The sequence below is a fragment of the Lytechinus pictus genome, chromosome 8 (assembly GCF_037042905.1).
Source record: "Lytechinus pictus isolate F3 Inbred chromosome 8, Lp3.0, whole genome shotgun sequence".
Lineage (NCBI taxonomy): Eukaryota > Metazoa > Echinodermata > Echinoidea > Temnopleuroida > Toxopneustidae > Lytechinus > Lytechinus pictus.
In genome coordinates, this window is record NC_087252.1 from 18,645,064 (window position 1) to 18,660,839 (window position 15,776).

At 37.9% G+C, this 15,776-nt stretch overlaps 1 protein-coding gene across 1 annotated transcript; it reads right to left on the reverse strand.

Annotated features, from left to right (window-relative positions):
• Positions 1–235: 235 nt before the first annotated feature.
• Positions 236–2,934, reverse strand: LOC135155236 (general transcription factor II-I repeat domain-containing protein 2A-like). The gene is made up of 3 exons (XM_064104144.1): positions 1,933–2,934; positions 958–1,555; positions 236–297 (listed from the first exon to the last, which is right to left on the reverse strand). The coding sequence occupies exons 1-3, from the start codon at positions 2,932–2,934 to the stop codon at positions 236–238; spliced, it is 1,662 nt and encodes a 553-aa protein (XP_063960214.1).
• Between the last annotated feature and the right edge of the window lie 12,842 nt (positions 2,935–15,776).

A 15,776-nucleotide genomic window follows, 5' to 3' on the forward strand; every position in this document is an offset into this window, starting at 1 on the left:
TCGAGTAAATTCGCGAGCGAGCAAATATTTCAATATTTTTATTACAAAACTCAAATTTTGTGATAGATTTTGACGTAATCGGAAATTAATATGATATTTCATAATTATCTCTTTCCTTTTTTCTTCGTGGTGATCTATTTTTTGGGAGGGAGCCCTGCATTTATTTTAACAGTGTACATGATCTTTTTGAAAACAAACACATGTCCACTTTAGATACATTTTCCAGTGCTATGGATTATATATAGCAGGGGTTCTCAAACTTTTTCTTTGAAGGGCCAGATGAGACTCCAAGTAAACCTGAAAGGGCCAGGACAGGGTCAAGTAGATACTTAGAAAAAAAATGTGCGCGAAGCGCAAAGCCCCTTGCGACCGGGGTCCTAGATTCTCACTTGTGCAATCTGGCCCTTATTTTGGGAGCATTTAATCCAACAAATTTATAACAGTTTCATGTGGAGCACAGGCAAAATTAGAAAAGATTTCAAAATACAGCGAGAGTCAATAGTGATAATACGAAAAAATGTGGTACTTTTAAAAAGGAATCTAAATTGTACCTATACATACCTGGTATTGAGGAGACAGATAATGTCTTGAAGTATCAATATTTTTTTGTAGTAAAAGTAGATTGAAGAATAGAGTATATATATGTCTCTTGTAGACTCTAATAAGGGTGTCAGTCTCCTAGTCACTTTCAATGGGAAAAGTGACACTGTCTGTCAGCAACAAGTTGCTTGAACCTTGGCACAAAAGGTGTAATTGCCAGACGAAGGCATTGGTGCAAATTTTCACTGGTCAAGGTGCTTCGGTATGAGTTCTTTAAAATGTTCATTGTGGAAAATGCACTTTCGCACCTGTATGTAGATCCAAACATGGTGAGAACAGCGATAGACACTTTGTGCAATGTTGGAAATGATGTTGCTGGAACCATCTTTGTCCAGAAAGTCACATGATCACACCTACTCTCCTTCAGAGCCAAATTCTCCTGGAGATCAATCATTTCTGTCTGCAGTTTCCCAGCGTTTGCCCATGGGAAGATGCTTGTGGTCTCTCTTGAAAGTTCCACAAGGTCCTTCACAAGGAATGGTGACCCGATGCAAAGCAGTACTTGCTTCCCTACACAAAAGTCACTGAAGCGAGATTTGAAATTGTCAGCCAATTTCTCCAGGAATGAAACATGGTCATGATGATGATTGCCATTAGTGTGACCCAGTAGAGTTGGAAAATGGAGATGTGCCTCTGTGATGTCATTCTTGAAGAGCTCCAGTCGCCTCTCAAAAGAACGCACAGCTGTCATCAGGTCACACACAGTACTGCCCTGACCTTGGAGCTTGAGATTAAACTCATTCAAATGAGATGTTATGTCCACCAGGAAAGCCACAAGTTCCATTTTGTTGTCATCACGGAGATAGTCCAGGAACTGCCTGGCTTTGGCAGTAGTCTGCTGTGACAGAAACATTTCAAGGTCTTTCTTAATGGCCCAGAACCTTCCCAGGACCTGTCCCTTACTTAGCCACCTTACATTGTTATGAAGGAGTAAGTCATCATAGGATGCATTGACCTGGTTAGAAAAAGGGAATGATAAGTTTAATAATTTGTGATGGACCATTCTTCATACAGGTGCTTATTCTATTTGTTGATAAAGTTTACATTTCTTCCTCCCTGGCCTCTATCTACTTTTTCCTTCAATATTATTGGATTTTTTTTGGGTTTGAACTTGTAACAAAAAAGATCTGGAGGTAATGTATCTCTTTATGTTCTTGTATTTTATGTGAATTTATTTCGCATATTCTGAGATGTTTTATAATAAATTGTACACAAATATTTTCGATTTATTCCACACCAGGTCCAGATATTTTTCATACTGAGATATACTTAAAAATAATACAAATAATGACGAATAACCAATGTCTTGAAATAGATAAGTATTCTCTTCACCTCATTCAGGAATGATCTCAGGAGACGATGCTGAAGTGCAGAAGATGCTCTCAAGTAGTTCACTAGTTTCATAATGGTTTCCATTACATCTGCGTACTCATTCCCAAGACTGGCACATAATACTGACTGGTGTATGATACAGTGATAGGACAACATGTATGGTTGATGCTCTTTCAAACGGCTAACAACTCCCTTCTGTCTCCCAATCATGGCTGGCGCACCATCAGTTGCAACTGACACAACTTTCTTGATATCGATTCCTCTGTCTCGTAGCATCTCCATGATGGCTTCATAAATATCCTCTCCTCTTGTACGACCAAGCAGGGGTATTAGGCCAAGTATGTCTTCGCAAATTTCAGCTTTGGCCTTACTGAAGTATCTGACGAAGGCACAAAGTTGTGCTTTATCTGTATTATCAGTTGATTCATCCAATGCAAGGGCAATGTATTCTGCATTCTTCAAATCACCAGTCAGTTGCTGCAGAACATCATCCGCCAGTAGTTCTGTTCTCCGAGTAGAAGTGCTGTTGGATAGTGGAATTTGTTTGAATTTATCTGATAAATCCTGTCTTTCCTTCCCTGTAAACATGGAATCAACAACCTCATTCAAACATTCCTTGACTAGTTCTGAATCGGAAAACGGTTTCTTGTTTTTACCCAGAACCCAGGCCACACGGAGGGAAGCTTCAGTTGCTTTTTGTTGTTGTGTCACACATCTAACAAACTGTCTGCTGGAAGATTCATAGGAAGATTTCAACTGATTTATTTTAGTATCCCTTATCTCTGTGTTCTGTGGGTATTGTTGCTCAAATCGGTTGTGCTTGGAATCGTAGTGACGCTTTAAATTAGCATTTTTAGAAACACTGACAGTTTCGGAGCAAATCAAACACATCGGCCTTGTGCTCGATTGCGGCAAAATGAATGCATACTTGTCTGTCCATTCTTCATTGAAAACACGATTTTCAGCATCCACCTTTCTTTTCTTTGCAGAATTTGATGCCATCTTGACCTGACTAACAATTAATGATGACTAGTGTACCCCTGAGAAAATCCGCAGAACTCAACCAGCAATCAAGTTTACGTTATAAAGCAAAATTGATCGCAAGCCATGTGCGAATGTGTGCGCACGTGTTTTCAAATGCAACGTGTTATCAACGTTTGATGTGAAACTACTTTTTCAATTTACCGCAGGTGATCAAATAAGAAAGTAGAATAGACAGAAAAGACTACACTAAACTTTTTTTTTAAGTCAAATTTATTTGACTGCCATTACTTTTATTACGGTTAGGTCTACATGGATACACAATGTAATCATATTGAGCTATGAGCTATGTTTCATATTTTTACTTAAAAGTGATAAAAAAAAAAAAGAAACAGCAGGGTCTCGCGGGCCGGATTGAGGAGCTCAGCGGGCCGGATCCGGCCCGCGGGCCGTAGTTTGAGAACCCCTGATATATAGAGTCAAAGGCTAAAACGTAGCAAATTTTAGCAGAAATAATAGCACATTTATTTAAAAAAATAAAAAATTTCTACATAAGCTTATGATATATGCCAAAAGCCAATAGTTAGTTTTATTAGACTAGCAGGAGGACCACGAAAGTTCACCATCCTCGTGTCAAAAGCCGTACTCCTAGCTTTTCTATTCCTAAAATTGATTTCCGTGAATGGATATAAGTGCAAAACAGTTTGTGGGCGTGTAGTGGGTGTGCGTGAGTGTGTGACTGTATGTGGGTAGGGAGTATGTTCGTGGATGGGAACTCATAATCATGTGCCGGTTTGGTTAAAATATCCCATGATTATGTGATTATGTGATTATGTGACGGTTTTACATACTTGTGAATGAATGTAGCGACAAGACGAATTATAAAATAACTATCATTTTTATAGTGAGGAAATGGTCAAGGCAAGCAGACCTTATATATAAAGTTACAAGAAATAAAATTTCTGTTAACTGAGGTACTGACCATGCCACATCTACACCACACGAACTGCAATATGAAAATCTCGAAATAAAATAAATTTAGCATTCATTTGGTCACCTTACAGCTCACTAAATGTTGACAAATGATTTGTACCGGTTATAACAATCGAATCATCACATCAGGTAAGGAGTATAAATATGTCAGGGCAATCATCTAGTCAGGATTACTCGTAAGCACTATAGTGCAAATCTCATTATCAAAGATATAGTGAATAATTTATGAGATCATGGACAAAATCATCATCCTGGGATATGATAAATTCAAACTTAAGAAAACTGTTTGACAAATTTCATAGCATTCAGATTACGAATATAATTCTGTTTTTTATAGACTTTATCCCTGACAGACAACTATTATATGTTATACAAGGAATGTAATGTGTTTGTGATCTGAATAAGCACTCGTGAAAAGAGTCACATTAACAATTAAAATCATCGGCATCAGATACAAGTTTTTACTACATGTGCACTAACGGCTGGGAGTGAATATACAAAGATTTCTCATTGTATTTTGCAAGACGTGGAAAATCACTAAATAAAGAGTCTATGGCCCGTATTCTGATAGCAGGTTTAATTGAACCCTATAGTCTAAAGCTAACCGTTGTTTAACTAAACCTCATCTTGCAATGATACGCGTTATTATTCAATTCATGTATTTTGTGTTAATTACTAAGATATTTCACTCCCAAACTGAGTAACTTGCAGGTTTTTTAATTATCTGTCCCATTAATTGCTTTTCGGGTATTGCTTGTCAAACTCTGATCTAACCCAGTTTCTAGATCTAACAGAATAAATAAAGATATTGTCATCTTTAATCTAACTTTAAGTTAGGGGTAGATCTAGACCTAACTAGTTTTGGGTCTAACATTAGGCCTAGATCTAGCCTAGGCCCTAGATTTAGACTAGATCAAGCCAAGGTCTAACCGTTTACATCACATGTTCACATCACATTAACAGTTAACCCAGGGGCCGGAGCCCAGGACTCGTCCCGTGTAATACTAAACAGACAAGGGTATTCTAAAAAATGGGGTAGAATGGGGTCGCAATAGCACTTCAAATAAATTGTGGGAAAATAAATTATGCACTTACCTCGATTATATGGATGAAGGTCTATTGTGACACAGAATCGTGACATCGAGGCACAAACTGGACCCTCAAAGAAAGGAAAAGTAACACCTCGGTCACATTTGCTCTACGGCGGCCGTACAGCTAGTCGAAAACAGCCGTTTTAACATTTGTTGTACCAGCTACATATACATGTAGGTGGTTTGAATTAAAACTAATAACACGGCTGTTTTCGACTCGCCGTACGGCCGCCGTATAGCAAACGTGACCAACGTAAATGACCTCCATGTCGTGTTCGTTCTCGGTATCGATCAGCCATTTTGTTTTCAATTTTGAAAGAAGGAGAACGAAAGTGACAGAACTGAAAACTTATGAAATAGTTCAATCATAAGATTTTCATCTAGTTTTCTTTATAGAATATACTGTTACCATGGCAACACAATTTTTAACACATGCAAAAAAAAATGTGTCTGGCCCATTTTCTTCTGAAAGACTAATTTCTGTGTCAAATTTCATGAGAATTGGTTGAAAACTGATGAACTAATTCAAATTACAAGATTTTCACCTAATTTTGGCTATTTAATATTGTGGCGTAACCGAGCTCTGTCGGGGGTAGCGTTCTGCCGTCTCGCAGTCTCCAGAACCCGGTCGACGCTTCTCCTCACTTTTATATCTCTTTTTGGGCAGGTTCGCTCACAAAAGTCTATTGTGGAACGTGGTACACTCTCTCACTCCTCTGAAATACACCGGATCACCCGCTCACTCACCCTAAATCATGCAAATGAAGCAACTTGGAAAGATATTCAGTATACAGTTCAACTTGATTTATTCGGAGCTTACATCTTACAACCGCACGCCACCGCAGCTCCCAGCGAACTGACGTACTTCTCCAATAATCGCAAAGCATATCACAACTAAAATATCGCCCTCTACGATTAAACTATGAAATACATCTTAAAGGTATAACTCGTTATGCTACACAGCCCCTCCCCAAGTCTGGGCTGTCCTCGGACCAGGTATTAACAACAAAGCATAAACATGAATTTCTTTAAATGTTATCTCGCTCTTCCCAAGAATTATAGAAAACATTAAAACAATGTTAAAAATATACAGGTATATACATTGGCATTGTACATAAAGGAAGTACCGTTCGTAACAACCAAAATAATCTATATACAGAAATAGATAGAAAGAGTAAAGAGAGTAGCATTGAGATCAGGAAAATGTCAAGAGAATTACATAAGAAAGGTTAGAAAATAGGAAAAGGAAGCATGGAAGCAAAAAATATAAAGAATACATCAAGGCATAAAACAACATGTTGAATACAAAATTCAAATGCGTCAGAGTCTGACTGTTTCTGGCACAAAGTAATATATAGCGAAAGTTCTGTCCAATATCTATTCTGCGGATTTCTATTATAGTGCTAGAGGATTCCTTCTTGGGAGTTTCTTCAAGGCGCATGTCTAGAACTACTTTTCATCATCTCGATCTCTCTCTACAAAGACTTCTTTGGAGGCCAAGGCGTTACCCTGTCGTAACAATCAGCGGATGTGCATCCAACGCAATTCCTTCGAACTATCTATCTGAAGAACAACATCACATGCCAGGTTACATTCCGACCTTGGTCACACTCCTACTTCCTGAAGAGTATGTCTTGCTTCATCTCCAGCTGTGCATCCTCCAATAGGACTTCTCCACACTAGACTTTGAAGCCACCGTTGACCAATCGGGCCGGTCGACTGACTGATGCTCTGCTTCCAAGATCTACCTGATCGAAGGTTCTTTCTGTTGGTATCTGCTCATTGCTAATGTCTAGTTCCACGGTAACCACCCTTGCCTCTGCAAAGATCCAACCAAGTGCCCGATGATCCGTCTTGATCTCCGCCCATAGAAGTTCTGTTGCACCTCCGAAATACTACCATGGCCCATGACTCCTTTTGAGCCCCATAGTAGTTTTTTATCTGCTTTCTGAATGCAGTACCCCACTAGCATAGGATATGACTTGCTCCTTCCCGACATAGGACAGCTCCAGTTCCCTCGTTGCTAGTATCTGCATATCCAACAAGTACTTCTCTTCGACGTTCAGAGATCCCCATCTCCACGCTGCACTCATCCTGCAAGGAATTTCAGATCCATTCTTCATAGCCACTCGTCGTAGGCGCTATACATTTACATGTATAGGCGCTATCCACGCTGTCGTCTACACACCGACTCAATAGGCGCTATTCACCCACGTGTATAGGCGCTATCTCCGCCACACACACTCAAGGCGCTATTCACCAACGTATGTAGGCGCTATCTCCGCCACACACACCCAAGGCGCCATTCACCAACGTGTGTAGGCGCTATCTCCGCCACACACACCCAAGGCGCCATTCACCAACGTGTGTAGGCACTATCTCCGCCACACACCCCCAGGGCGCCATTCACCAACGTGTGTAGGCACTCTCTTCTTGCCTCTCTCCAGGCACCCTTCCTAGCCGCTATACATTAACGTGCATGGGCGCTACCTCCGCCACACACACTCAGGGCGCTATTCACCAACGTGCATAGGCGCTCTCTTCTTGCCTCTCTCCTGGCAATCTTCATAGGCGATATACGTGGCGCTCCCTGTAATACAGGCGCCTAAGTTGTCTGAGCTTCCAATACCACGTTGTTCAATTCCACCGCGGCCACCAGTGTGGCGTAACCGAGCTCTGTCGGGGGTATCATTCTGCCGTCTCGCAGTCTCCAGAACCCGGTCGACGCTTCTCCTCACTTTTATATCTCTTTTTGGGCAGGTTCGCTCACAAAAGTCTATTGTGCAACGTGGTACACTCTCTCACTCCTCTGAAATACACCGGATCACCCGCTCACTCACCCTAAATCATGCAAATGAAGCAACTTGGGAGATATTCAGTATACAGTTCAACTTGATTTATTCGGAGCTTACATCTTACAACCGCACGCCACCGCAGCTCCCAGCGAACTGACGTACTTCTCCAATAATCGCAAAGCATATCACAACTAAAATATCGCCCTCTACGATTAAACTATGAAATACATCTTAAAGGTATAACTCGTTATGCTACAATATGTTGTTACCGTGGCTTTCTGATACAGGCATAAAATACGTAGTGCACATCTTCACCTCAAGACTAAAGTGTGTGCCATATTTCATAAGAATTGGTCAAGAACTAAGGAAGTAGTTGGAACTGCAAGATGTTTACATATTTTTTCCATAATATAATGTTACCACGGTAACACAATTTTCGACACATGCAAAAATGTGTCTTGTACATCTTCATCTCAAGACTATTGTCTGTTCCAAATTTCAAGAGAATTGGTTAAGAACTGAGGAAGTAGTTGGAACTGCAAGATTTTTACATAACTTTTGTCATAATACACCGTTACTATGGAAACACAATTTCCGAAACATGCAAAAATGTGTCTTGCGCATTTTCATCTCAAAACTAATGTATGTGCCAAATATCATGAGAAATGGAGGAAAAATGATAAAGTAATTCAAACCACGCGATATTTACCTAATTTTTGTTATTCAATAAACACATGCAAAAATGTCTCGCACGTTTTTACCTCAAAACCAATATGTGATTCAACTTCATGAAAATTGGTAGAAAACTTATGAGCGGCAAAACTTTGGCCATGATATACCGTTACCATGGCATCACGATTTCAGAAAAAGTAAATAAAATGTTTCTTACACATCCTTAAGACCAATGTGTGTTCAAAGTTTCATGAGAATCGGTTAAAAACGGAGGAAGTAGCTCGAAATGCAAGATAGGTGTAAATTCTAAAAAAAATGTTGGCCATGATTTGTTTGATTTAGGCTTAACTAACCCCTGCGCGAGTCTAAGTTTTTGAGGATGTATTACCACACTTAGACCAGGGTTAACTTAAACCTAGATTTAAATATGGCGGTGTATTACCACACTTAGACTAGAGTTAGGTTAAACCAGGCTATCGGAATACGGGCCTGTCTGTTGGCGCTAACACACTCTAACTAATCTTACAAGATTTTGACCATGACAAATCCATGTTTAGGTTATTGCAACGTTATATCCCCTTCATCATGAGAGCATGGTTATAATACGTCCTTTTATGAATTGTATGATACCAATGACTCAATGGTTATAACTTTGGTCATAAACCAAGCAAAGTATCATTTGAATACACGTGCATGAATATGTGTGTGGCCAGTGAGGGGGTCATATATAGGAATTTTCATGGAAGCGGAGTATAATTTTAGTGAAAATATTATTATTTGCACCCTGCTTGTTCACGTAATATATATTTTCCGTATTTCGTAAGAACAAGCAGGTTCTGACAATTTATCTGTTTAAGTGTATCTTTATATCATTAACCCCCCCCAAAAAAACTGCATTTTAAGTGTAATTTTTGAAATGAAGTAATTCATGACATTTAGGTGATGACATCACTATGATCTCAGTAAAAGATGCGCCTTTTGCCATTCAAATTAATGCGCAAATATATTTAAGTATAAGTGCGCATAGCGATGCTTGAATTCGCATGTAATACGGCCTCGTATTACGTGGTTGAAATCAGCAAAAGACAAAAAAAAAAAATAGCAGGGGGACCTCGGCGACCCTGCACATGGCTCTGCGCTGATCGAGCTAGCCGCTCCTACCGGCAGAGAAGTTCAGGACTGACGTGCATCGGAACGATAAATCACAAATTTGAGGGTCTCCGGAACGGAGAAAAATAAGAATTTTTATATCCCTTACTGAAAATTTGTTGCTATTTGATTGGTCGAGAGCCCTTCACGTGACTAATCATAATTTAACCAGAAAAATTAAATTCATCGGAGATCAAAATAGTTCGTGACAACAGAGTAACATTTATTTGTTTTTTGGCTATTTTGCGTCCAACTGGAAACCACGCAATCACTCGGGTACAGCTCACGACGGACTACCTTAACTGGGCAAGTCTAGTGATGCAACGGCTCAGACGCTTTATCAGGGGTCTGCTGAGCGCAGCGCAAGCACATGTAAAATGCAATGTTAAGATGAATCATAAACTCCGATAAATAACTGTCAATGTGAAATCACGTCTTGCTTGGTTACAATGAATCTGTATGCTGAAAACAAAATTAATGATGGCCACCTTTCGATCATCGAATGATTTGGGCTGCTTGATTTTAGTTCACAACCGGTAAATGGAATTAATAGAAGATCGATCTCACTAGTCATGCTAGTACAGCCGCCGCGACGCGCAACACCGAACCACCCTGAGTGATGCTTGGGAGCCGACGGCAACAGCGCGAAGTCTACATGTATTCAGGAGCCGGCTAGCTAGCTTAGAATGATAAGCCAATTTTGCTTAAATTAGAGCTACGCCGACCTAGATTTTGTCCAGATCATGTAGATGGTCAATTAAGAAAAGATAACCAATATTTTTCGTTTAAACTTTAATTATTGAAGGGATATAAAACAAATATACTGGGCCTTTCTTTCGAAAGTGTAGTGGAAATATTTTATCGTCTGTTGGTCCGGCAATATTACTATTTTCGGCTTATATGAATCAGTCGTGTCGCGTGCGCGTGCGAAATCGATCGGGTTTTGGATTTCGATGCGATTTTTTTTCTAACGGTGTCTTCAACGGGACATCCACGCTGGGAAAATAAAATGAAATTGAAATTCGAGTTTCGTTTTAAGCCGGCAAGTGCCTTAAATAAAATGTACTGGACTACTGTTTTAACATAACAAACAAGCGAATTTTGACTACTGTTTTTTTTTAACAAAATCACATTCTACATATTTGACCTAATTTTTGTTGAATTTTTTCTACATCCCACATCGTTATTTCCCATTTACTCCAACATGTACTTCTCTCTCTGCACACTCGATTTTGATCGTGAGGTTCTGAACTGAAGTTATTGGTCACAAACACACGAACTTCTAAGATTTACGGTATCCTTAAAAAAGATTCTTGTCCAAGTCGTGTTTACTTATTTTGCCGTGCTTTTTGCATTATACGCTTCGTTGTAAATATACGTCATATATGCATGATTCCTTTTAATTTCGTTTCGTATTTCTATCGTCTCTTCTCTCGATTTAGCCTCTTGACACCTAACTTGTGTATAATGTAAAAAGCTTGGCAAAAAAGTAAACACGACTTGTATCGACAAGAATCTTTTTAAGGATACCGTAGACATTAGAAGTTCGTGTGTTTGTGACACACTCGAAGAATCAAAAGTATTTTATTGTGGTCATCATTGTAAAGGGAAAGTATTGCTTATCAGAAGTATTAGAGTTTGCAGAAATCAGCTCTAAAAAATGATTTATTTTCATGCCATATTAATACCTTCAGCGGTCCTCCGGCGAGCTCCAGTATGAGTGACGTCACACAGTGAGCAGCTGAGCTGACAGCAGCCAATTGAAGACGATCTTTCAAATCGGCTTTTTTGCTCTTAAAATTGTTTATTCGTCATAAGATTGGTCTTATTATACAGATAAAAGTTTGAAATTTCTAAACAGAAATATAAAATGCACATTAAAGTGACGTATTTTGGTAATCGATATTTAACTTAGAAAAAATGATTATTTTCTTTTCAAGAAATATATGTGAATAAACAAAGCATTTTTTCACACAGAAATCACACTTGTGTCACATTGATATTACAACCAATACAAAGCACAAACATTCTCCTCACGACTGAACAAAAATTGTGAAATTTCATTCCGTAGCAAAGTCAGGAACCACAAAAAACACGGCAATGTCCATCACGAAATGATTGGAATTGCAGTAGACCAAGAGCTTCGGTGTCTGTTTTATTGGTTGTTCCGCTGTTTGGTTGTTCCAACTCCGTTGGCTCCACTCACCAATAACAAAGACCGAAGTTCTAACTCGATCTGTACAGGAACTCAATGGCAATATGTTTATGTATTAAGTTTGGATAACCCAGGGAAGTGGGAGTTGCGCGACAGCCGAATTAAGTCACTGTTTTTTCCCCTGTTAGTTCATTTTTCTCGTTTTGGCGCATTTCAAGCCAAAACGGAATAATAATCTTTATTTTGGCCCAGTTCTTTTTATATATTATGAAATAAAGACAAAAATCGATGAGCCCCATGGGGGGATTTTGCATTGTTTACCCCCTAATGGCGGTTGCACAATCGCGATCCGCCTGTGTACGAGGAGAAAAAAAATCAGAATGTTAAAAACACCTCGAAACAGACGGCTGTCAGCTGTCTAGAATTGCAGTAGAATTGCCGAAGCAGTTTGATTAGGCAACAGCGCCTTACGGACTTTGTGTGATGTACCTTAAAAACCCTGAAGAGGATACCAAACGGTCTGTGGCAAAAGCTGTAAGATCATATGTTTTGATGTGTGCGGGGACCCTATGTCGATTTAAAAAAAATTATATTCCTTTCCCGTTCCTACCCAGCTTTATTCTCTTTTCATTTCCATGTGAAATTCTATTCAGACCTGTATTCGAATCTTACTTCGTAATTACTGCTTTTGATTTTTAAGTTATTGATTACACCCCGGATTACACTTATTTGGGCAGGGATATGGGAGGGGAGAGGATGAGTTACATGTACATGTCAAGTCCACATCAAATAAAATGTATTTGAATAGAGTAATTTAGTTTTTTTATACACAAAACAATGATGTGCAAATTAGAGTTGATTATGTCACTCACATCACATTCCTTTCTAATTTTTTTTCCCATTTTATTATAATAATTTTTTTTTCAGATTTGATAAGAGGAAACTTTTCATCGGATCACAATAGGTTACATCTATGGTAACTCCAAATGTTATTTGGAGGAATAAAAATTCCTGAAAAAATTGGTTAAAGAAAATAATTACAAAATTAAAATATTCAATATACATGTCATGTATATGTATCAAACAACAAAATACAAAAGAAATACATGTAAATGTGTGTGACATAATCGGTTAGTTTAATTTGCACATCGACAGAGATGAGCATATCATCCTTTTGTAAAATTAAGCAAATTTTCTCAATGTTAAAATGGTTATTTATAAAATTTAAATAAAAGTTTTTATCAAATTTCCGCAATATTTTTTTTTTTTAATCTAAATTATTTTTTGGGTTGGGTGGACTTCTCCTTTACTCTTACATGGAATTCAAGGAATGCATAGCAATATTTATCCAGAAACAAATTTGTCTTAAACTATGAATATCAGTAAGTGGACACATGTTCACTTTCCTTTCATCCAGGCATCTCTCGCACTTTCACCAGGCTTACAGTCTTATAAAAAATGATGAATTAGTTATGATACCATCACACAACTGCACACAACATTCACAGTGCTTCATAATAAATAGTTCACTTCTGTTCATACATGCAAAAAATATTGTGGAAAACAAAAATAAGGCGTACCCATATTCAAATACCATTTAAAAGGACAAATATATTTATCTTTCGAGAAAAAATTGTGACGATATATACATGATACTTAGATAGATAGATACATTTTATTTTCACACGGTAAAAAACCCAAACAGATACAGAGTCTGATTTGCATTGGGGCAGTGCCATGAATAAAATGTACAAAGTAAAGGCATCCAATCTTAGTATACATGAATAACACATAAAACATTATAATAGTAATTATTACCTTAATACCAAGTGATAATACAAAGAAGGTTAGTTTATACAAATAATTATGAATTATAATATAATGATAAGTTGAAAATACACAGAATGCATTCAATATGAATGCATAATACAGAAAATATAATATTATTATAGGTTGAAATATTATTCAGATACATAATTATAAATGAATTAATTTGAATTACTGATAAAAAAAACTTTGTATAACAACACTGCACACTCACCCTTACACACAAACAGATACACACACACCATACACCCTTCCAAACACCCGTCATCATTAAGTCTCATCCCTGTGATATAATGCATACAGGTATAATGGGTAAAAAATCATGTAAAACATAAAAAAAAGTCCCACTTAGGCGAGTTACCCCTCCGCCCACCAACCTATCCCTTTGTCATGTTTGTGATATTTCCTTAAATTAGCTAAAGCCCTTTTGAAACTTGTAGTGGTATTACATTGTTGCATTTGAATTGGTAGTGAGTTCCAGCATTGAGCCCCCCTGAACGAAAAAGTTTTCTTACCAGATGCGGTTTTTGCTTGGGGGATATTTAAAGTTAGTGGAAATGGGGTCCGTTGCAGAAAGAGTTGCGTTTAAACGCAAGTCAAAAAATCAATCGCAAGTCCCAAATGCGCGCTGTTGATTGGTTGAAAATCAAGTTGCGCATGATTTTTAGAGTTGCGATTGATTGCAACTCTTTCTGCAACGGGCCCCTGACCGTGTATTATATGTATGCCTATAAAATTAAAATCTTTCAATTAAATATGTCGGTGCCTGTCCTGTTATTATATTAAACATCATTATAGCAATGTTGTCACTTCTGTTTTCTGCGTTACCCATTTTTATTTATTTAAATTTTCTTTGGAAGATGAATACCATGGAGATCGATTTATTATTCAGGCAGCCCTATTTTGTAGCTTTTGAAGAACTTTCTGATCAATCTACCCGCAGTTACCCCATACAGCATCACAATAGTTAAAATGTGACATTATCAGGGAATTATAAACAATGATCAGATCATTTTCGTCGACGAAGTTCTTTATAGACTTTAACATGAATAAAGCACAATTTACTTTCTTCTGAACAAAATTAATATGGTTTTGCCATGTTAAATTAGTATTAAGAATAACACCTAAACACATGTAGTTACATTCATCTACCTTACGCAATGGATTGTTATCAATAATGCAGTAATGCAGTCACGATGGCATTTTCCCACATTTCAGGAACTTCACCGAATATAAAAGACAAGTTTATTATATGTGTTAAGGGCTGAGTAATATATTCGGCAACTAATTTGATCAATTTAGCGGGTAACAAATCGCGCCCCATAGCTTTATCATTTGGTAAATTCAAGATATACCTATACACCTCACTTTCATTTACCAGTGTAAAATGAAACTGTGTATTTTGAGGCAAACAATGGAAAAAATACGTAAGATCGGAATTAACTGTGGGCTCTATAATTGAATTTGCTAACTGGGGTCCTATATTAACAAAATGTTCATTTAATCTTTCGGCAATCAGAATAGGATCATGAATATCAATATCATCAAAACGGTATTTCATTTTATTTATTGTTTCTATTCAATAGCATATTAAGATTTTTCTATGTTTCTTTTACATCGCCTTTCGAAGTCTTTATTTTTGTTTGAAAGTAATTCTTTTTCTTTTACTTCAGTTTTGTTGTTACAAAATTCCTCATTTTCTTATACAGCGCGTCCCCCCAAAAATGTCCCTCTGATATGAGTCTGAATTACTTCCAAACTTGAAAATTATTCTCAATTAAATGTGTGGATATAGGAAGCTCATCTCATGTTCTAACCTCTATAAAAATGTCTTTGGTCTCGCTTCAGTGGTTTTGAATACACAGTTTATAATGTATCGGCAGTGCTTTTCAGCCCATTGCAAGTTTATATGCATGCAGCACTGCTGTGCGTTCTGCACTTTCCAGCATATCAACACAACCCCCTTTGACCATTCTGACCAAGGAATTCCCTGATCTGACCGGGGAAATCTCCATGATCTACCCAGGCTCATCAAATCACAATCTTGAGCATGTTCAGAAGGGCAACAACAGTGTTTGACAGTTAATTTCATGTTTGATAATGAGAGATGCACAATGATGGAGACAACAGGTCATGTCTGTTTCAAGCTTAATTCAAAGAATATTGCATTTCTGTTTTCAT